Below are 21,630 nucleotides of genomic sequence, written 5' to 3'. Positions count from 1 at the left end.
AATTGGCGACAGCAGAGTTTTCATTGATCCCACTTGAAAGAGTTCCTATTTATTTTTTTGACCCGCTTTTCTACTCGCTTTCACCCCCAACCATTATTCGTTTTATTTATTTCGGGAAAGAAGAATGACCAGTATTTGGGGTTCCTTTGATCATCCTCTTAGGGATAGCGCTAAATTGGACTTGGACGCAGATCTGGATGTCAACTTGCGTTTTGCAAGGCTAGGATTGTCTGCGATGGAAATAACTCCTTCGGTATCTGAAACATCCACGGTGATATCACCTACCGCCTCGTCTGGTAACTTGCTTTCCGACGTTAGTAAAGGACGTGAGCGTGGCGGCTCAGCAAACTCAACATACACCTCATCGTCAGCCAATTCCACACCAGGTCTCGCTCAAAATATTTCCTTGCCTGACGATCCTGACACACAGCAGATTGCCCTAGACATGTTGGATCTGATCCCGAATCTCTGGGCTGATAAATCCACAGACACATTAGAATGTTCATCATTTAGTGCTTTCGATTCTGGCAGAATTCCCTTTTCAAGTCAGTGTACCTCAAGCTTTGCAACCGCACACAATGGTCATAATTCGCCTCGGCTCAATCAATCGTCAAAAGCTATTCCAGCAGCTTTCAATAATTCAGAGAGTTCTCCCTTTAATCCCTTCCAACAGCTTCATCACAATTCCTCGCCGTTTTCCTTTGCACAAAACCCCAACTCTTTCAATGATTCTTCTCGAATTCCAATGGACGGACCCGCTCATTCCACCCCTCAGTTTCACTTTTCGCCACATATCACAATTCAGAATACGGTGGAGACAACAAGCCTCGCTCATGGTGTTAGCACACAATCGGCCTACCCTCTTACTGAAGAAAACCTCCTGCTCTTGAATCCCTCTAAACGACTGCATCAGGGAAAGCACTTGAATGTTGCGGTGATTCCCACTAAGATGGATCAAGATAATACCGCCTATCTAATTGTTCCTGCAAATCCAGCTGTGAATGAGAGTGATGTATCCAAATCTTCAAGAGCTGAAGGTGCTCCTAACACAAAACGGAAGGATACCCAGAAAGCTTTTCCACAAAGCACTTCAAATTCGTCACACGGCAACAAGTCTCATAAAACATTCTCTTCCTCTAGCGCAAAAAGCAAGGGAAATGTTGACAGGGATCTTTACAAAACCGAAATGTGCACACAATTTCAGGAAAAAGGAAGCTGCCCTTATGGAGCTAAATGCCAATTTGCACACGGAACGGAAGAACTGAAGAAGGTCAAAAGAGCAGACAATTGGAAAACAAAATTATGTGCCAATTGGCTCAAATCAGGATCATGTCGGTACGGTAAGAGATGTTGTTTTAAACATGGTGAGAACGATAGAGGGAACTCGTGACCGATTTTGGTCTGTATGTGAATATGCCAACTTTGAATGCTTGATAGATAAGATTTGATGATGTTGTTTTTATTTATTAACTGACACTATACTCAAATTTTATTTGTATTATTTCCATTACCCCTCTTTGACTTTCTTTTTTGCAATTACAGTATTCAAGAATCACTTCTAGCCAAAATTGTCCTCACAGTCCGCACACCCCATATTACAATTTGACAGGCAGCTCGCTACAAAAGAAAACAATAATAAGCAGTCACCCCACATTTTCTTCTGAAGTGATTCATTAATCTGTAAAGAAGAGTATGTCAGTGTGACACCCAACTATTGACTTATTGTCGATTGGAGCAAAACTAAACCACGTTCTATCTCAGTTACTTCCTTAATGATTCCTAAAGACGGTTTGAAATTGACCTAAAGATGCTTTTGTGAAACACTTCCCACCGCCCACGACTATTGATACCAAAGCTGCATGATTGAATCTAAAACTAAGTTGACCCCCACCCACCTTCCTCTCTTTCCTCCTCCCTCCTCCCTTTATGATGCTATTTTGATTAATCGTACGTTCATGAATTGCTCCCTTTGGTCTTCGTTATCATTAATATGATAGTTTCGTTTGATTATGTAAGCGATGGCATAAATAGTGTTTGCTATAAGAATGTCATAAATGCGTTGTCTTCCGAAACAAAAAAGTGATGTCCGAACTTGCCAACGATTTGCTTAAGAAAAGGGCACGGCAGTTAGATCCTCCGTCGAGGTTTTCCTCAGAGGAAGCGGACTCCCTAGGTCAATTGCCAAATTTTAGAAAAAATGAACTACATCTTAGTACCCAAAACTTACCTGATATCACTTCATTTTTCTCGCAACTTGAGGTATTCACGAATGATAACGGCTATAAGTTTCAGACTTATTACAAACCACCCCGCAACAAAGTTGACGATTCGTCAGTTATTTTTGTCATGCATCATGGTGCTGGATCAAGTGGTGCCACCTTCGCTAAATTAGCATTAGCTATCGAAACACAATGTGAGATGCAATCTATATGTAATGTTCCGGGTGTCTTCACATTTGATATGAGGGGTCATGGGCGTACGGGACTGCTCAACTCTTCCAGCGAGGAGAACAATAAACTTTCATTTGACAAGTTATGTGACGACTTTCGGCTCTTGCTTCAATGGTTTCATGAAAGGTACATTTCAGAGGGGCCTCCCCCTAGCTATTTTTTCGTCGGACATTCACTTGGGGGTTCAATCTTGACTAAGGTCATATCAGATGATGTGAACAAGAATGTCTGTCTCGAGAAAAATTTGGGGCAATTAATTGCTGGTTTGGTCATGATTGACATCGTCGAAGATACTGCTGTCAAAGCCCTTTCTGCGATGAACAGCTACTTGAATGCAACACCCAAGCAATTCCCTTCTATTGAGCATGCTGTTCGATGGCATATTGACTCAAACCTACTGCACAATCATGATAGCTCACTCATATCGGTGCCAAGTTTATTCACTCGCACTGAAGAAGGACAGTTCAAATGGATCATCGATTTACGGAAAACCGAAACGTTTTGGCAAGAATGGTTCAAAGGTTTGTCAAGTAGGTTTGTCAGCATACCCAATCGCGTCTCCAAGTTGCTTATCTTAGCCAATAATGATTATTTGGACAAAGACCTGATGATAGGACAGATGCAAGGCAAATATCAATTGGTTGTTTTTCACAACAATCAATTGAAGCACGTCAATACACTCACCACAGCTACTCAAACTATACCATCGGAGGACGCAAGCGACCTAGGACATTTCGTGCATGAAGATATCCCATTCAAAGTGGCCGCATGCCTGCTCGACTTTGTTGAAAGAAATGATTACAGCTTTGCATCTTCAAACTCGTCATCGTCAAATATCAAGTCTCAAGTGGACTTGCTTACTGCATTAAATGCAAAGTGGGGAGTTTCTCAATGACTGATGACAGGAAACTTCGGATAGTTGTCCGCCCAGTTTCTGCGGTCCCCAGTTAGTCCACTGTCATTGTACTAAGTGTTTCATCCGTTCTCAGTTTTGATAAAACGTCGTCAATCTTTTGGCGGGCCCAGCTAAATTTCGGGTCTATCAGAAATGGACGTAGATCGAACCGGTTATCGTCCGGAGAATATTGCTCAGCATGGTAGGATGGAGTACTAACCGTTTGCTTGTGACGATTAACACTATAATACCAGAAGAAGTTTTTCACCTTATCAGCAGTCTCTTCAGGAGTTTTCTGATCACCCCATATATGTAACAACTTGATAAACATGGAATAGGGTCCGCATTTTTCCACTTTCCGCAATTTTCCAAACATGCTTAATTCATCGTAAGTAAAGCCCATATCTGCTTCGTCCGACTGGACGTGGCTATCAGTAATCGGCTCAAGCTCAGCCGTTGGTGTAGCATCTACAAAACTTTTCAACACAGGAAGCTCAAATTCTTTTTCGGCCCAGATTATGAATCTAATCAAATCTGATTTGGATATTCCACCAATTGGATTGATGTCGGCAGAAGAGCAATCGTACTTGGTTAAATAGCCCCTCAACTGTTCGTCCACATTTGCAGATCCTAATACCAGAAGGCCGCCTGTGTTGTTCCTTCCCCTAACCCATGGCAAAAGCTGAGCAAAAAGATAAGCGAGTACCATTCTTAGCCGGGCTTGAATGTTTTGCAGGGCTAGGTTCTCAATATTTGACCCACCAAAAATCTTGAACACTGGCTTCTTTCCTGTCGTCACTTCAAACAAACTGATGGTCGCTGATACAAGAGAGTCCATATTCAAATCAACATGGTAAGAACCTATTTTTTCCGCGAGCTCTTTGGCTCTGCTTCTAGTGTCCGATGAGGAGTTCTTAGTCCCCATATAGCATGTATGAAAAATCTTTCCTGCCAGATCTTGAGGTGAGGATGGAATCCAGCTTTGGGGCATATTTGCGACTGCTTGCGCATCTTCAATCACCTGATGATTCCCCTCCTTACAAGCCTGCACAACTAATTTGCACATAGAATGCACTATAACAGATGTTGCACAGCTATCAATTCCTCCACTCAAGGGTATGAAAAACCCGGAGCCCTTGCTTCGACGAACATAATCCCATAGCCAGCATGCTGGCCCGTAAGCGATCTCCTCCTCGGGTTTATAATATTTCAACTGCTGTGGAACCGAAGGACTGATTTCTATATCGAAGTTCATGGAGTCGGGACTTAATTCTGCAGGAACATGAATCCGTTCATAATTTGGCGTTAGCCGGCTCTGAAGCCCATGGGATATCAGTGCCCTGTAGGCCCTTACTTCCTCCAAATCGACAGTTGCTGTTATGACTTCAACGTCGAACAAAGAGAATTGAGATCCCTGAGCAACCACCTTTCCATTCATTGCAATCAGCGCACATCCATCATAGTACAAACGATCTCCATCACAACCTTTTTGGTTAGCATACAGATAAATGCCTCCACATTTTCTGGTGGCTTCAGTGATCATTGCCATCCTCGTGTCCAATTTTCGCAGTTCATGATGTGATCCTGACGAATTAGTGATAATCTCTATTCCGTCCAATGCCATGGATATGTGTGGGGCTTGAGGAGTAAATAGCTCTTCACAAGTCTCTGCCCCCATACATGTATCCAAAGTACTTATTACCGCGTCACCAAATCTAACAGTCACTTGATTCGTTATGCTTTGAATCATTCGAGGCAGAATATACTCCTCAACATATTGAGATTTCAACCAAGGGGTGAAGTACCTCATCTCCCGATAATTTCCATCATTCGCAAGAACTATTTTCGGGCGGATTAATAGGATTTGACCGTTGTAAGACAGGACACGGCAGTTGTATCTGCGATTTCTATGCATTATTGGCATACCAATATCAAGCAGAATTCCAAATGTCCGATCATCTGTCAGAATTGACGCATACATTTCCCATGAATGTAGGTAAACATCATTTTCCAGAAAGTGGTCTAAACAACCATATCCCGGAATTTCCAACTCTGGCCCCACTCTTAAAGATGCTTTTTTTCTTTTTGCTTCCAGAATTGATTCAAGAATTCGGTCTCTATTGCCCTCAAAATCAAGGGCCCATTGATTCAACGCACATGTAGCCAGCGTAATATAATGAGGCATTGTCTTTTGTGGAAACTTGTAATTAGGGTAATGATTTTTATATGGTAATAATTTCAGCTAAGTAGCTAGCTGTTGAGAGGATACATGCTTATATAATCACATGGGTGGTCACGTTCAGTCGTGACAATATCACTTGACGCGTGATAGTTGTTCCTCTCTGCATAAAAGGGGTTATGAGAACCCTGTAATTCCAGGTCCCTAACAAATAGGCGGGCGAGGACAACCTCAACACGCATATAAACTTTCGACTCATATATTCCGTCCCGATCTCTTCAATTGCTGCGAAATATCTTTCTGCTACAAATCCAGATCTGCTCGACAACAGAAGTCGTGTCTGGTTGGCTTTCAACCGAGTCAGCACGGGGAAATAGCTAAGGGATACCAAACATGTGTACCAGTTGTGTACTCGTGCAAGGGGATCTCACCCCCTTTGGTGCGATATGCAAGCTATAATTCAAGGTCTCAGCAAATTGATAGGTGATAAAAAGAGAAGCGATTTGACATTCCGTATGTGCTCCTTGAAGATGAAAATAGGTGGGCAAGGCATTTCATTCGGACTGCGATATATAGTTTGGCAACAAGCACCTGGCGGCTTCTTTGTATAGATTTTTTTAGTACGATGTAGATTAAACACATTTTTAGAATTTTGAAATATGTACTTGCCTCTACTGATCAAAGAGGATGTCTATTATTCAATCCACATTCTCCTACATATGATTTTGTAGCCAAAACTGGTATTGCAGCCTGACTTGTATTTTCGATCATCATATTTTGATACCCAGAAGGGCAGTAGCTCGGCGTCATCGCTCTCACAAAGCATGTGAGTTCTATTGGCCACATTCTCCTTAAATGCTTGCGAAAAACAGCTTGTTTGATTATTTCCCTCGGGATTGAAACTTATCTTTAAATCTACAGGTGCTTCATCATCTTAGAAGTAAATCTCGAACGCTGTCAAGTGAGAAAACTGAGACCTCAGCTGTCAGGTTTATTTAGGTTCGAATGTTATCGGGGATACATTGGCTCTCGCTTGAGGTCAAGCAAATCAAAGCTATACCTCAGTCGAAAGAGTACTGGCAGCAGTTAAGTTAAATCTTGTAAAACACTGTACTGAACGTACTAAAAGACCTATGTTACATAAACCATTATTAGATAACCCAGCAATGCTTCTTGATCGAGATATTATATTAGACAGCATTAGAAGAGCTGGTTTGATCTTGCGGTGTATCAAGTTTTGTTATCATCGGAACAGGATTAGTTGACGCAGTTGGAATTTTTCTAACTGTGCCTTTGGTAGTTCTCAAACTGGCGGAGCCAGGAGAATTAAGTTCAGAAGTCGACGGAGAATTTGGGGACATGATCCCCGAGGTCATCGGGTAAGGCGTTGAAAGGCCAATCAGCGAACCAGATTCAGAAGGGCCTGTTGTAGTGTCAACCTTGACTGAAAGTTTGCGATTAGAAGAGTTTGTCGATGAAGGAGTTGTCGATGTAATTTGAAATTGAGTCGATGGTTGAGTATTGGGCGTATGGGTTGCTGACATGTTGTTGGATTTTAATGACATGTCTTCATCCGTAGTCATATCTTGGATGCTTTGACCCTTTTCCAGTTTTTCGAGGTTAAGACGTGCATTCTCTCTTGCTTCAACCATTCGTTCTTGTGCTTTTTGGAGTGGGATCGTAGGCGTCACGCACGAAGAAATTGCTGGAACTGATTCATCAAGCTCGATTGTGGCTTTCATCAGAGCAGCCATCCACCCTCTCATTTCTTCCTTGGTTTCGACGGCAAAATAATGAACTTTTTGCTGAGTGAAAGTGAGCCCTTTCTTAGAACCTGGGGCCGGAGGAACAAGTTTGAAACAATACCTTCCTGAACCAGTGGTGGCTGCATACACAGTGCTAAGTTTGTCCTCGGTATCAACTGCAGGTAAAACTCTGTGAGCAGTTATATCAATGAGTCCTTTTTCGCGCTTGTCTTTCAATGAGCTGAAATACGACAACCTTGTCTTGTGAAGTGTGAAATATCTTTGTTTCCATGAACCTATTGACAAATTTCCTCTTTTGCTCATCCAGCCTGAGTAGTCTGCTGTTCGAATCGCTTCATCTGGAGATATGTTTCTAATGCCTTCTTGAAATGCTGATGTCGACATCTTGGAAGATCTAAGACCGCCCAAGGAACGAAATCCCGACGTTTTCGAATTATTAGTAGCTGAAGCCGCTGCTGCGGAAGCTATTCTCTTTGGATCAATGGTTTTGGGATTTGGAGACATATCTTTTGCTGAGATGGACCTTCTATCTGAGTTTTTTCTGTCGATATCAAGTTTCTCTGGGTTGACTTCAGTCTCAGAGATTTGTAAAGAACTATTAAATGGCGGAATCAACTTACCGTGGCCCCCCTTTATTTGCTGCTTTTGTGTCGAATGATGGAAATTTTTGTCCACGTATCGCCACGAGGCATCCTTTTGTGCAACGTTGAAATCCGAATTTGTTCTAGAATGAGTTTTAGTGAACAATGCTCCCTTTTGTTGCAAAGCATTGGTAAATGATGTAGAAGAGGGGTTTCGAGAATGCTTCCGTTCGGTGTAAATAGATGATGTATTTCCAACAGAGGATTCGCGACTGTGTCGGTATCTTCCATGCGACTCATCACCCTTATCCGTTTCTGGTGAAATCGGAGAATCTTTCTTGACCAATGGGCTTGGAAGGGATGGTGGTTGCGGTGCTTTTCTGGGAGATTCAAAAAGCCCTGTAGGTGTGCTGAATTCCTGTTCGGGCTCACTATCATTGTCGCTAGGTGTTTCAAGATAATTGGGCGGCTCCAGTTCAGCCTCAGAAGTGTCCCCTAATGATTGTTTGAAATCCACAGGATTTCCAACGCTAGATTTTGATCCGCTAAGGCTTGCTCTGAATATATCATCCATTGATTGCGACCTCTTTCTCGCATGGGTACGAAGCACTAACTTGGATTCCTCATTCCCTGATCGACTACTAGGAAACACAAGTTTCCTACTGTGCCTTTTATTCTTGGAGGCAAGTCTCAATTCCTCTATCTCTTTGTAAATTTCAAAGCGGGTACCAAACGATGTAATATCAAGCTCCTTAAGGTAAGATAGCTCCAACTGAATTAGTATAGCTCCATTGATCTTATGTCTGGCGAATTGACCTGCGCTTTCAATATCAAAATTAAGGCCAGAAAAGTATTGAGTGACCTGCTCTGGACTCCAGCTTGTGACCTCCGCTGGATCAAGAAGTACACTGTGGCTTTCATGGTTGCTTAAACCTTCGCTGGAATGTAGCTCTTGCAATGCTTTATCTATATCGCTTAAGGTCCTGTGTACTGAAATGTACCTGTTGGAACTCGTATCATGGACTTGATTATATGGCGTCGCCTCGGCATTGTTGGCCGTAAGACTTTCAGAGTTGTTGTATCGATCTGCAATAACAAGTGGAGAATTGGACTTCCCAGTCTTCTGCTGCTGGCTAAGCGATGAAAGATCAGAGATCTCTGAGGGAGAATTTACAGCGACGGGACTGTTTAGCGGTGTCCGCCTCGATCTTGATCTAAGCAAAGAAGCCTTTCCTTTGCTTTGTCCACTGGCCAATTTTGTAAATGCCTTTGGATATAACCCAACTCTATTGGTGGACAAGTTTCGTCCCATATACCATCCATCTCCAAATTCACTGTCATCGCTGATGAGCTCGATGGTATCGCCAGGGCGTATTGTGAGTTCATCACCAAGTCTTGCATTGAACTCTTTTATGACGCTGTAATAATTCTCGTATCCTTCGCTCATCGACGTGTATTGAAGAAACTGAACAGATAATGTAAAATTTTATAAAGGGCCAGCTCCTATGTTTGAGTATCTTTCCTTGTCGCCAAAATCTTCAGCTTAAATAGGGTTACGAGAACTATTAATGCTTACCACACACCGTTTAAGCACAGTTCAGCTTTCAAATTTGAAATTTGGACTGTTGTTAGTTTGCCCTTACGTTAGCAGTGAAAAAAAAAAAAAAAAAAAAAATTTGGTCTTATGTGTGGAACAGGTTTTCAGCTAGCTACATAACAACCATTATTTTCACTCAGCAATAGTATCCAAAGAAAGCGTATAATTACTCCACTCTATATTGCAATTGCTGGATATTGAATCCGTATTCGCGGATAAGCTTAATGTAGTCTTTTTGTCAGCGCCGACTTATACGTCACTGTTTTGTGTTAGAAACAAGCCTCTTTCACTATCATAAATGATAATAGGGGCACACTTTTCGAATCGATTCACATTTCACCATGAAAAATCATAGACGGGAGGCCGTTTCTCGTTTTTAGAACCTGTAAGGCATCCAAACCATGGACCCTGATAAGTTTGACCTCGCAACTTTTAGCTGCATTGTTTCAACGGCGACTTGAACAGTAACCCCAATTCTCAATTTCACAGACTGTAATTTCGGGAGTGTTCCTATTCGAAAACATATAGTGCGATTTCTTTCCTTGAAGGTGGCCTGGATCGCATAGCGTTTTAAAAAGTTGGTTGAATGCCTCGTGGAGACTTATGGAATTGCAACTTCGTATCGATCCTGCCCCTTCAAATCAGCCCAACCGAATTTATAGCAGTCGGCCAAAGGTTTTGAGTGCGCTACACTCTGGTGAAAAATACTACATTGAGACTCGCATAGTTTGGCAGCATTTTGCCTACACACGTGATAGTGTTTGATACAGCCAACAGGTGTACGTCTAGCTCACGCGAAGGTAATCTGTCCCTAGACACAGTAACCCTCAATCGTAAAATCGAAAGAAACGGGTGTTTGACTGGTGAAACCAAGCAGTATGACACCAATGTTTCGATCTAGAATCAACCGAACGGCAGACTGGAATCGTGCTTCAAAAGCCTGCTCTCACTCGATAGGCCTGAAATTTGAGTCACTCGGAGAGGAACTTGAAGACGGCGATACAAATTCGTTGGGATGAAAGGGAGACCTTATTGCTGACTGAGTTGCTTGCTTTTGCACGATGGTAAACTTCAATTTGTCCGTACAGCTTTTGTCTTCACGTCTTGCTATATATTTCGGCGACGATCATGCGAGATTTCATAGTCGACTTTTCGCAGACCGTTACTATCTCGCGGTGTGTTTTGCTCTATAAGGATGAATTTGTGCTCGTCCATTCTACCTTAATTAGAGATACCGATTGGTCCGAAATCAAATCTTTCAGTGAGTTAGTGAGTTTGTTTCATAGTCCCTGCCTCCTTGAAAAGGCTTAGTCCGAAATTCAAGAAGCGCCTACTTTGAGGTATATTTGAAAGAGGGCGCTAATTTGTCATCTCGTCAGTGAGAAAGAAAATCTGCCAACATTTTCCGTCGCAATTCATCAAAAGTTCTCTCTTTCATGCAATTTTGCCTTGTTGCAAAAGGCTTCCAAGGAAGTGTTGAAACTAAATGGAAATTGGCAATCTATAGGACAAAAATGTGGCTGATCGCATTTTAATCTTTTATGATGTCTGGCGGCGACTTGAAATATGCTTCAAATGAACTTTAGTCCCTTTCCGATACACAGTACCCCCGGCATTGTTGATCTCAATCCTCGTGCCCCTCAAGTTTGAATTTGCATTTATATTGATGAGATGACTTTTTTCACGTAAAAGCTCACTTTAGCCTTCAAAATTTCAAATTTGGTATACGATCTTGTATATGAGCCCACTCCTGTGATTTTTCGCTTCTAGAGGAGGCCCATGAACATTTGACGTCTTCAACCAATCTCTGGTATTTCTTCGTAATCCAAGATATTCCAGGTATTTCACTAGAGGAATAACGAGGGCAAACGTCGCCTCTGAACCCAGAAAAATTTCAAATGCCCGTCACCAAAGTCGACTATTTGATTGAGATATTGCAATTACTTATCAAACATTGAATTTGCCCTAATTCTTTCCAAGGTCAAAGATAACAATCTCCCTTCTAATTCAAACCAGCGAAACTCCTTTTGACTTTGATAGCAACCATATATGAGGACTGGGCCTTTTTTTTTACAGAGTGATGTAAATGGCTCTTTTCATCAAGTAACAATACAAAGCTCCGCTTTTAATCCTAATACATCTTTCATATGTAGAGCTCGTTTGGATTTCGGGAAGAGCTTATATCTCCAGATGTTCTCAAGTTTAATGTGTGCAGAAGCTGTTTTGCTTTACCTGTAAATATTTGGAGCAAAAACCTTATTAAAGTAACTGATCTTTTGACATTTTCTTCACTGCTTGGTGGTTTCGACGGCCCTATCTCAGAAAGGCTCATAGGTAAAGTGTTTTCATTTGCGCTCAATGAGATAAAAAATCCAAAGGGTATCAACCATATGCATAAACCAAAAAACGATGCAATTTCTGTGAATGATGGATAGTGTGGCAACTTGAAGTCGGGATTGAGCCTTTCATCAATTGTGGGGACATAAGGATTATTGAAATGTTTGAACCATAAGTAATGATTCAAAAGCGCCAGTATACATGTGGCGATGAACACTGACCCTGTTAGGTCGATGTTTGGAAATCTCTTTAAGTTCTGATAATATATCAAATATGAAAAGAGTGAGAATAAAGTGAGTTTGAACGGAAAGCCATCAAAAAGCCAAAGGAGAGCCAAATATGCTGCAGTGCTCTTGATGAGCCTGCTTAAAAGTCTTTTGGTCAATTCGGTATTTTCTTCTACCAACTCAGACAAATAGTAAAGACCGGATGCAATGGAGAGTGTAACCGCCACAAAGCCCACAATTGAGCCTGCTACAGCAAGCAATTCAATCAGCATTCTGAAATTAGAGTAGTCAGCGACAAAATTCGATTTTCACGCCGAGGACTTCGGAAATAGCTTTCGAAAAAGCTGACAGGTAAAGTTTAATTTTTTTTCTTTTTTCTTCAAAACCAAATGAATTTTTGTGTATTCTATTTTCAGGGGTAGGAAATTTATAAAAATAAATCGTGCTGTTTCATCTTTTATTCAAATATTTAGTACGAGTCCCAGCACAAATCATTATAAGAGGAAACGCAGCTTGAGGCTGTGTGTTTTGGGAAGTAGAAAGAAAAGGTTGATTCATCATTTCTAATGGCACCATTTTTTAAAATAAAGAGTAAGTCTTCAAAAACTTCTTCAGACGGAATCTCTTCTCCAAACGAAACTCTTCAAAGTCCACAAAGTAGTCGAGTGCCCTCCAACTACAGTGAAAAGGTTGTGTATGCCCTTCAGGGCAGATCAGCAAGCTCAGGATCGGGACAGCATGTGAAATCTCATATCACTTCAACCAAAGAACAAAACAACCAACTTGCATCTTTTAGGGCTTTACCTCAAGGTACGCCTCTCATAGATCAATCTGAAAACTCTCCATACCAGTCTGACTCAAATCTTCAAAGCCAAGCATTCTCGAATCCAGTGAGAATGGAAAATGATGAGATGATCGGAAACACAACATTAACACAGCTTTGGAGTCCAGTAGAAACAAAAGGTGTTCAGAAAGTAGATTTATATCGAGATACTGGCGAGCTTCAGCAGCAAGAACGATCCACGATAGCCTCTAACAGCCCCTGGAAAAAAAAAATACTTTATAATTCTCCTTTCCCCAGGTTTAGTCATGCTGCTTCATCTATTACCTCAGAAGCCGGAGCACTTTATCTCATGGGGGGACTGTGTGGTAAAAACGTTTTTGGGGACATGTGGATTGTGGAACCCGTGAAAAGTAGCTCTGATAAACTAAATGATTATCCATATATCGCATCCCCAATTGAAAATTTTGAGAAAATTCCATCTCCGCGAATCGGGCACTCTTCAATTTTGATTGGAAATGCTTTCATTGTATTCGCTGGGGACACCGTTACCAATACGACTCAAGAGCTTGACAACAAACTTTATTTTTTCAATATCACGTCACTGAAATGGACTATCACGTCTCCTGACGGTCCAAAACCGTGTGGAAGATACGGTCATCAAATTGGTGTTCTCAATTTCGAAAACAATGCTAGTCCTTCACAATGGTCGAGCTACCTTTATGTTTTTGGAGGACAAGTAGAAAACGATTATTTCAATGATATGTGGAGATTTGATCTTTCGAGTTTTAGAGACCCCAGAACCCAATGGGAGAGAATTGCCATTGACGATGGGGATGTTGTCCCTCCAGTGATTTCTAACCATTCTATGACCGCATATAATAATAAATTATATGTGTATGGGGGAACAGATGGAATTAGCATCTACAATCATCTTTTGGTTTTTGACCCTCTAATAAACAAATGGGAATATTGCAAGCTTAAGGGCTCGGTTATTCCACCTCCACTCCAAGGTCATGCGGCGGCAATATACCAGAATTTGCTCTTTATTTTTGGAGGCAAGACAGCTGGCGGTGAAGCCTGTGATGGCCTCTATATTGTTGACCTTAATTCCTTAACTTGCTTCCAGCTGGAGTCTGGCCTCTTTTGTTCGCCTACTAAAAGGTGTGGCCATACAATAACCATTGACCCGGTTCATGAAAAATTGTTAGTGATGGGTGGCGATCAGTTGGACAATGATTTCACACATGTATCTGAAACTAAAAACAAGCTCATTCAAGATTCTCAGTTTGAATACCAAAACTCAATCATTTATGAACTAGACCTTCAGCTTCTCCCAAAGTTTTTAAGGTTCACATCTAGTCTGAACAAACAGCCTACAATAAAATCACCACAATCGTTCAGGAAACCATCTGAAATATCCATTGACAATACCAATGAACCTGTTGGTGTGACAAGAGGGTCTAGTAGGCTAAGTCAATATGCTGTTTATGAAAATGTAAGTGACGATGATGAAACCAAGGAGATATCTGATTACCATGTTGATAAACCTGCTGTGTCCAATCCTTTCCAACCCCAAATCCAAAATAACCCATCAAAACTCAAATTAGATTGTGATAACGAGGTTCTAGCTCTCACGCTTCCCGACCCTGGATCTCAGTCAATGAAAACGGAAGATATCCACAAGCCACGTGAGTATGTGAGAGAAGCCCATAAAAAGGTGTTCATTGCACCAGAGAAGAACGGGCCGAATTTTAATACCAGTTGTGATGTGGGGGAGCAAACTTCAAGTATTGCAGGGAGGTTTGTAGCAACGCCTGCTACAGATGCCTATCAAAGTACTGAGAAAACTCAGGAAATCAACTATCCTTCTAAGAGTGAGCAAGAATATGTTGGACCAAATACTCTTGAATCACCCAATCGGAACGGCTCGAGTTTGGATTCAACAACCTTTAAAGAGTTTTCAACCATGCTACAATCACTCAGAAGGGAAATGGCTGAGAAAGTCGAAAAGGCAAACCTTCAGCTCAACAGTTTGGAATTTCAACGTCAGGAACTTATCAAAGAGAATGAAGCACTCAAGTCACTGGTCGCTGGTGAAGCAGCTAGACGAACAGAAACAGTGCAAGAGAGAATCAATCAAGAAGAACCGCGTGATGCGATGTCAGCAAGAAGTTTCAGTGATAGTCAACGTATTGCATTGGAAAATCAGATCCTTCAGCTGACAGCTAAAAACACGGCACTACTCTCCAAGGTGAAAAATTACGACTATGTATTCGAGGAACGTTTGCAGAAATTGGACAGACTCAATCTTTTGATACAAGAACAAGAGAGGAGCATCAAAGAACTAAAATCACATCTGAGAGGTGAGGCAGCTATATTGGCTAGGATAACAGAACTCGATAATCGGATTAAGTGCGCTGAGCGGAAGTCGATGTACTTATGTGACGTAGTTGGAATCAGAGATCATACAACTTCCGATATCTCTGAATCATATGCTGACGAAAGGAAACGTTATTATCTACAGGCCAGCCAACTTTCAGAGAATATTGACAAACTTCTCAAATCCTGGAAAGATGCTCCGAGAGAGCATGTTCTCAATCACTTGATCCATGATACAAATTCACTCCATCAGTTACCGGGTGCGGTTGATGGTAATTTAACAGATGATCTACAAAAGCAAATCAACGAACTGATAGCAAGCAAGAAGAATGACGAGGAAAAGATTAGCAAACTCACGGATGAACTGACAATGTATTCTGTCAAAGTTAGGGAGCTAGAAGACTCCTATAGAAAGTCTTACGCTTCGCTTAAAAATTCGCATAAGGCGCTTACAGTATCTCAAAGCGAAATCGAAAAATACAAAGAACTAAACAAGCACCTGATGAATGAGTTAAAAGAGTTGCAAATGAAAAGCATGAGCACCAGTGATAGGGAGATGAATGACAGGTCATCTGTTGAAAGTGGCATCTCAGGAATTGATGCTTCCTTTGATGCCCGGTACGATTTCAAAATCAAAGATTTGGAAGCAGACTTATTTATTGTAAGTCAGGAAAGAGACCAATTAAAGGAAGAAATAATAACGCTGAAGAAAAAGCTTTACACAGTCTCGTCTTGAAGAACTTTCAGCGTGCAGTTTTGCTGATATGTAGTATATAATACATATTTTTGGTGTAATTAGCTTTTCGGCGAATTTGTTCAAACTCCTCTTTTCATTTCTTTGAGTCCACTCCGTCAGTATCTATGTTTTCGGGTAAATCTCCATCCGAGCAGTCAGGGTCAATTACTTTTGTTCCCGGGCTTTTGTCATGGAGATTGGAGCTTCGTCGTCTATGTTTAGCATGTAATCCGTAAGACTGACGTTTTGAAAACGATGGTGTTCGTAGCTTTTTCGGTGAAGATATGGGGGTCAAGGGTTTGGATTCCTCATCCACGGCAAGATTTTGTTTCACCTCATTTACAAAATTCCACAACTTGCTGGATACTGAGTGTACTATATCATTTGAGCTATGAAACTCTTGGTCAGTCTGAAATTGTTCAGCGTCCCTCAGTGAGGAGGTATCATTTTCTTGATTTCCTTTAACAAGGGATGACGAACACGAGAGTCTCTCTGAAATATCAAGCTCATCATTTTTCCGCTCTGAATCAGGACATGAGGAGCTCATAAATGATGGACCTAGGTGCAATTTCTCGAATTCTTGGTAAATCAACGAATCAATTTGTTGGAACAGTGTAAGAGGTTTGGCAAACCATGATCTGCCAAAGTCGTCCCTGAGATCGTCATCTACTTTGTCTGAAGGTTTTGAGTTCAGAAGCGGATCACCTGAAACACCTGTGGTCTGTAGCCGTCGTCTTTGAAGACTATTGGGAGATTTTGGAACGTGCTTTTCGAATAGCCCATGATTACCCCCTAGTGATTGACCAGATCCGATCTTTGTTGTGAGTTCTTTTTCAATACCAATCTTCAATTCCTGAATCTCATTTTCCAGCTCCTTTTTTCGATGGGAAAGCGCTTTCACTTGCTGATTAATCTCTAAGATCTCCATTTCTTTAGAGGCTAAAAGACGAAGATCATGCGACAATCCATGATCTTGTTGATTTATCTCGATGTATCTAGTTGGTGTGGCTGATGGACTCCTTAAGGTCGTGTTCTTAGTTATGTTGGGCAGAACTGGCCCTTGCTCAAAAGTTTCCTGCTTGGATGAGGAAAGCTCTATGCAGTTTTTCGTTTCAGATAGTTCTGTGCCGAACACACTAAGTCCCAAGTTGATTCCCGTTCTTTTGTTGCTTTGCGGGGAGCCATCTGCATTGTCTCCAAAGTATGGCGAGGAAGGAGTTGTACCAATCTTTTGTTCTTTGTTTCCTTCAATAGCATCGGGCGTCATTCTAGTCTTCAGAGTTGAGGCAATTTTGGAGTTCGGGGACTGACTGGAGACTTTAAATGATCGGTTGGTTGACATGCTTCGGCGTAGGGTTTATTGGTATGTGGCGTTTTGCTGTAATCAGTTTATCTCTTGTCAACGCTTTGACCTTCAAAGCTTTGAATAAAATACTCAAGGATACCAGATAAGAAACTATAGAATTGCTTTCCCAAAACCGCGCTTATATTTCAAAAGTATTTGAAAAAGTAAATTGGCAATTACATAGACAAATATACATTGGTTTGACACCGAAATTTGGATTCTAAAGTCACAAACGGTATTTATATGAACGCACTCGTCCATGAATTTCCCCTGAGCGATCCTGACACTGACTCTGTAAGTGATCAACTGGTGAGTATAATTCCCCATCCAAAATTCGTTGTGAAGACCAGGTTGCTTAAGCCATACAGAGAATTACCTGCTCGGACCAAGCTTTTTGTCAATGTATGTTCCAATTATAATGTTCCATTACCTGGAAGCCCATCTGACCCTGTAGATTGGAAATCTCTTTTTCTTTCCATCGCTAATGATGAATGGCAACTACCTATTTTGCTTTCTCCTGACCTGAGAGATGGTAAAGATAAATCCGGGAATGCATCTCTCATAATCGACTGTATTATAAATGAGAAAGCATTTCAAATGATACTTTCCAATATCTCGTTTAAAGACATCGTTATAGAATGGTGCTTTGATGCGATCGAATCGCGATTCAATGATGATATAACGATCGACAGACAAGTCAAAGCTTTGCCAAAACGATCATGTATGGGAGAGCCATCAACATTCCAAACAAAGATCTCAACATTGAGGGGGATCATAAAAGCAACTGACACTACTTGTCAATACGATCAACACACATTTGCAAATGACTATCAACCAGAATCTCGAGATAATGACTCCAATTCAAGACCATGGCCACCTTGGAATGCAAGGTCTCATGACTTTAAATCCGAAGGATCAAAAAAATTGAAAGTTCTACCTAACAATCTGAAAGTACATGCTTACTCTCAAATTAGTGCTCTTAGAAATGTTCCTCAGCTTAGGATGCTAACCCCTGAAGAAACTCAAGATTCATTCATCGCTCATGTCAAGTACCAAGTCCCAAGTGCTTTTCATAATGAGTTCAGCTTGATGTACAACAAAAAGTCTAATTGCTTGATTGTGACAATCTATTCCCCGGTCAAAGATATTCCATCCATTAGATTTCCTTTGGCAGGTCTTATACCTAAGGTTATCGAGGCAATTTCTGTCAAAGATGAGAATGAGGCAAACACTTTACATATCTTTCTCAAATAACAATGAAAATTCTAAAAGCTCAAAGCAAATCTAACAGCACCTCCCATTCCCACAAATTGTCCACGAGCCAGGAATTGCTTGAATTTGTAGTTGGTGATCTGATCTTGCATCAAGTACTTCTCTCAATTGGTTCCAGTCCAAACATGACCAGTTGGAGTATTTTGGCTTAACGCTAAAAAGCTTCTCAAGTGAAGGATCTTGAGAGACCCTCACTGCCACTAATTCCAGAGTACACTTTGAAGTGTCGAATAGTTCATTAACCTCTGCAACCAGCAATACTAAACACCTATCAGCAACTAAATTTTCACCAATTTTAAGCCCTTCGTAAAAATACATGTTTTGAATACTGGGCATATCTAGGGAAGCGAACGAGCCTTCAGAGCTCAAATCGTATAAATGAGCTTTTTCATAATCGTTGTAAATCAAATAATGTGATTGTTCTATGGTTATGAATTGTGTATTATACATTGGTCCAAGATGATGAAACACATTCTCTGAAGAGAAATTGGGGACTATTGTAGAGATCACGAGTTCTGATTTTCGAAGATGATACAACGAGGTCCCTATCACCTGAAACTGAAGCGTGCCTTTGGTATTTTGAATAAAGTGAGATTCAACAATGTTAGCCGTCATGAGGTAAACAAAAGTGCCCAGTGGACTAAAGGCAGCGAATGAAATGTCATTTATCCGTCGAACTCTTGAGCACGAATCATGTAGTTTTATCATCGAAACGTCATCAAAAGTGTTCAACTTTTTGAAGTAAAGAGTTCCGCAAGACGTTAAAGATGCAAATATATCATTATTCAGTAACATCAGATCTTGAGTATCGGCTTGACCGGTTCCACTTCGTACATATATCATATTAGCACAATTGACTTTGAGATAATGCAAGATTCCATGGACATCATAAAGAATTCTAAGATCTTTGTCACTGGACTCATAAATTGATATATGTGTACTGCTACAAGCCACTTTATGAATGACATGTGGATTGGGTTGCAACATGAAAATGTAAAGCATTGACGATGTCAAGATAACACCATAGGAGCTGGTAAACTCATATGATAATGCATTGCCCATAAAGGTGCTCAAAACATTATTTGTAGAAACTTGTATAGCACACTTAGTAGTGACCATCACATTTGCCCCGACCCCGATGACATTTTCCAGTTCCGTGATCTTGACGGGGTGACTTTTGAAAATTACAGTATCACCCTTCAATATTAGATCATGAAGATATCCATCCAAACAACGTGATAATAAATGGTTTACATCTATAGGATATATTTCACACATAGAAGCGAGAACAGGAATTTTGGTTTGCTCAATCTTCAGTTTGCTACGCATTTTGATTGAAGTCAAATGAGTTGTATCATCCTGAAAGGCTTCCACAAAAATAGAGGTACAGTTCTTTGAAGAAGAATTAACAGCTTTTGATTCCGTGAGCAAATTTGTGACTGGCACAAATGACTGTTCTCTCAATATCCCTTGAACTTCAAGTCTTGATCGCTTTGTAAACTGGAACAATATGACGTTCGACCTCGATATCGCTAGATATTTATGATTATTAAGCTTGAGCACCTGCCTTGCCTTGATGTATTCACCCACAAACTTGAGTTTGTAATTAAAGTCAGACTTTTTTACTTTGTAACTCAAAAGTAATAGGCCTTTCTTTTGGTCACAAATGATAGCATGACCTTCCCGTATGAATAGAACATCGAGAATATTGTCATTTGAACAGTAAATTTCTAATCCTTCATCGCAACCAAGGGCTCCGTATTTGTTGCATGCACTCGAACTCAAGACAACTCTAATTTTCTTGGAGACAATCAAAAGATGTCTCTCTCCGATTGGTATGATTTTTCGAATATTTCCGTCATGAGTACGAGCAAGCCCTAGAAGTCGTGAATTGCTGCTCGACAGTTTGTAAAATCTTGAATCAAATCCATTTGAGCAAGTGATAAGTTGTTCCTCAAGAATGGCAGTTTTTCGGTGTACCCAAGGCAAGCATAATGTCTTGTGGTGAACAACGTACATGAGTAGTACGTTTCTTTGAATTTGTGAAAAGAAATCTGGCCCAAGTTCCAAAACTCCATCGTCCGCATAGGGCTGGAAATTTATCTTGCGAGCATTCAAATATATGCGATACAGCGTTGTCTGAGCATGAACAAGCATCCAACCTGTCATATATCCATCAAATAAAGATTTCCCACCATCTTGAAAGCGGTTTTTGTGTTTCTTTATGTCATGACCACAGTGAGCGATCTCAATATGCTCCTTGTCCCATGTTAGCACTATCGTTGAGGGTTCTCTAACAATGTCAACTATAAGAAGCAAATAACGTTCAATGACGACCATGTGATACAGATTCGTATCGGGTATTAGCAATTTCTTAACCGGCTTTAAGTTCGTACCGTAGATTACTATCTGAGAACCAAAATTGATCACTACGTAATTCAGCCATCTCACATATCTTTGGGCAATTTCGGCAGTTTCACCATATACTTCCATTCCCATCTGTTCCCTCCTGAAAATAAGCTAGCTAGCAGATGTGATTAATATTTATTTTCCAATTTTAAACAAACAGATTATACAACCAGCCAAGAAAATTATTGGAGCCTACATATCTTAAGGAGTTTCAATGCATCACCTTGTCTTGCTCCTGATAAGGATTTTCTATTATTTCCGAGCCTCCGAAGGGTGATATGGTAAGCAGAACAGGGCCTCTCACCACGACCAACCCCAAGTGGCGCGTGTGATTTGATAATGTGTGACTATCACATTCCTCCCTGAGAGTTTCAGAGCAATTATCCAAAACAAGGTTCATTAGCTGATCAAAACCTTTCAAGACCCCGGTCACTTTTCTTCCTCCTAAAAATGTGATCACAAGTCTTTCATTTTGATACTTATGCAGATCCAAAATCGCATCCCTTTTTGGGCCTTCTAGCTTATCTCTCTTCTGTCGCGGTCTCTCTGGCTCATAGGATTAGCTTTCCATTGTTTGTTGAGTAACCTACCTCCATTCTTCAATCGTGAGAATAATTATTTGTTTGATGCTAACTTTTTCAATCAAGCTACGAATTATAGACTATAGGGTCAT

The 21,630-nt window shown here is 40.9% G+C and overlaps 9 protein-coding genes across 9 annotated transcripts; 4 read left to right on the top strand and 5 right to left on the bottom strand.

The window, feature by feature from the left end:
- Positions 1-124: 124 nt before the first annotated feature.
- On the top strand, positions 125-1,390 carry KL928_001994 (uncharacterized protein; the record flags this gene model as incomplete). The annotated part of the gene is made up of 1 exon (XM_043202420.1): positions 125-1,390. The coding sequence occupies one exon, from the start codon at positions 125-127 to the stop codon at positions 1,388-1,390; it is 1,266 nt and encodes a 421-aa protein (XP_043060199.1).
- Positions 1,391-2,082: 692 nt separating this feature from the next.
- On the top strand, positions 2,083-3,345 carry KL928_001993 (uncharacterized protein; the record flags this gene model as incomplete). The annotated part of the gene is made up of 1 exon (XM_043202419.1): positions 2,083-3,345. The coding sequence occupies one exon, from the start codon at positions 2,083-2,085 to the stop codon at positions 3,343-3,345; it is 1,263 nt and encodes a 420-aa protein (XP_043060198.1).
- A 52-nt stretch (positions 3,346-3,397) lies between these two features.
- On the bottom strand, positions 3,398-5,530 carry KL928_001992 (uncharacterized protein; the record flags this gene model as incomplete). The annotated part of the gene is made up of 1 exon (XM_043202418.1): positions 3,398-5,530. The coding sequence occupies one exon, from the start codon at positions 5,528-5,530 to the stop codon at positions 3,398-3,400; it is 2,133 nt and encodes a 710-aa protein (XP_043060197.1).
- Positions 5,531-6,714: 1,184 nt separating this feature from the next.
- KL928_001991 (uncharacterized protein) lies at positions 6,715-9,318 on the bottom strand (the record flags this gene model as incomplete). Its single annotated transcript, XM_043202417.1, has 1 exon — positions 6,715-9,318. One exon carries the CDS (start codon positions 9,316-9,318, stop codon positions 6,715-6,717), a length of 2,604 nt encoding a protein of 867 aa, XP_043060196.1.
- Positions 9,319-11,611: 2,293 nt separating this feature from the next.
- Positions 11,612-12,304, bottom strand: KL928_001990 (uncharacterized protein; the record flags this gene model as incomplete). Its single annotated transcript, XM_043202416.1, has 1 exon — positions 11,612-12,304. The coding sequence occupies one exon, from the start codon at positions 12,302-12,304 to the stop codon at positions 11,612-11,614; it is 693 nt and encodes a 230-aa protein (XP_043060195.1).
- A 294-nt stretch (positions 12,305-12,598) lies between these two features.
- Positions 12,599-15,931, top strand: KL928_001989 (uncharacterized protein; the record flags this gene model as incomplete). The annotated part of the gene is made up of 1 exon (XM_043202414.1): positions 12,599-15,931. The coding sequence occupies one exon, from the start codon at positions 12,599-12,601 to the stop codon at positions 15,929-15,931; it is 3,333 nt and encodes a 1,110-aa protein (XP_043060194.1).
- Positions 15,932-16,025: 94 nt separating this feature from the next.
- Positions 16,026-17,273, bottom strand: KL928_001988 (uncharacterized protein; the record flags this gene model as incomplete). Its single annotated transcript, XM_043202413.1, has 1 exon — positions 16,026-17,273. One exon carries the CDS (start codon positions 17,271-17,273, stop codon positions 16,026-16,028), a length of 1,248 nt encoding a protein of 415 aa, XP_043060193.1.
- Positions 17,274-17,519: 246 nt separating this feature from the next.
- Positions 17,520-18,530, top strand: KL928_001987 (uncharacterized protein; the record flags this gene model as incomplete). The annotated part of the gene is made up of 1 exon (XM_043202412.1): positions 17,520-18,530. The coding sequence occupies one exon, from the start codon at positions 17,520-17,522 to the stop codon at positions 18,528-18,530; it is 1,011 nt and encodes a 336-aa protein (XP_043060192.1).
- Positions 18,531-18,560: 30 nt separating this feature from the next.
- On the bottom strand, positions 18,561-21,041 carry KL928_001986 (uncharacterized protein; the record flags this gene model as incomplete). Its single annotated transcript, XM_043202411.1, has 1 exon — positions 18,561-21,041. The coding sequence occupies one exon, from the start codon at positions 21,039-21,041 to the stop codon at positions 18,561-18,563; it is 2,481 nt and encodes an 826-aa protein (XP_043060191.1).
- Between the last annotated feature and the right edge of the window lie 589 nt (positions 21,042-21,630).

The sequence above is a fragment of the Ogataea angusta genome, assembly GCF_019207475.1.
Source record: "Ogataea angusta isolate 61-244 chromosome Unknown 61-244_NODE_4_length_877678_cov_91.023368, whole genome shotgun sequence".
Taxonomy (NCBI): domain Eukaryota; kingdom Fungi; phylum Ascomycota; class Pichiomycetes; order Pichiales; family Pichiaceae; genus Ogataea; species Ogataea angusta.
Note: the sequence above shows the minus strand (reverse complement) of the source record. Positions and strands in the feature narration are given on the sequence as shown.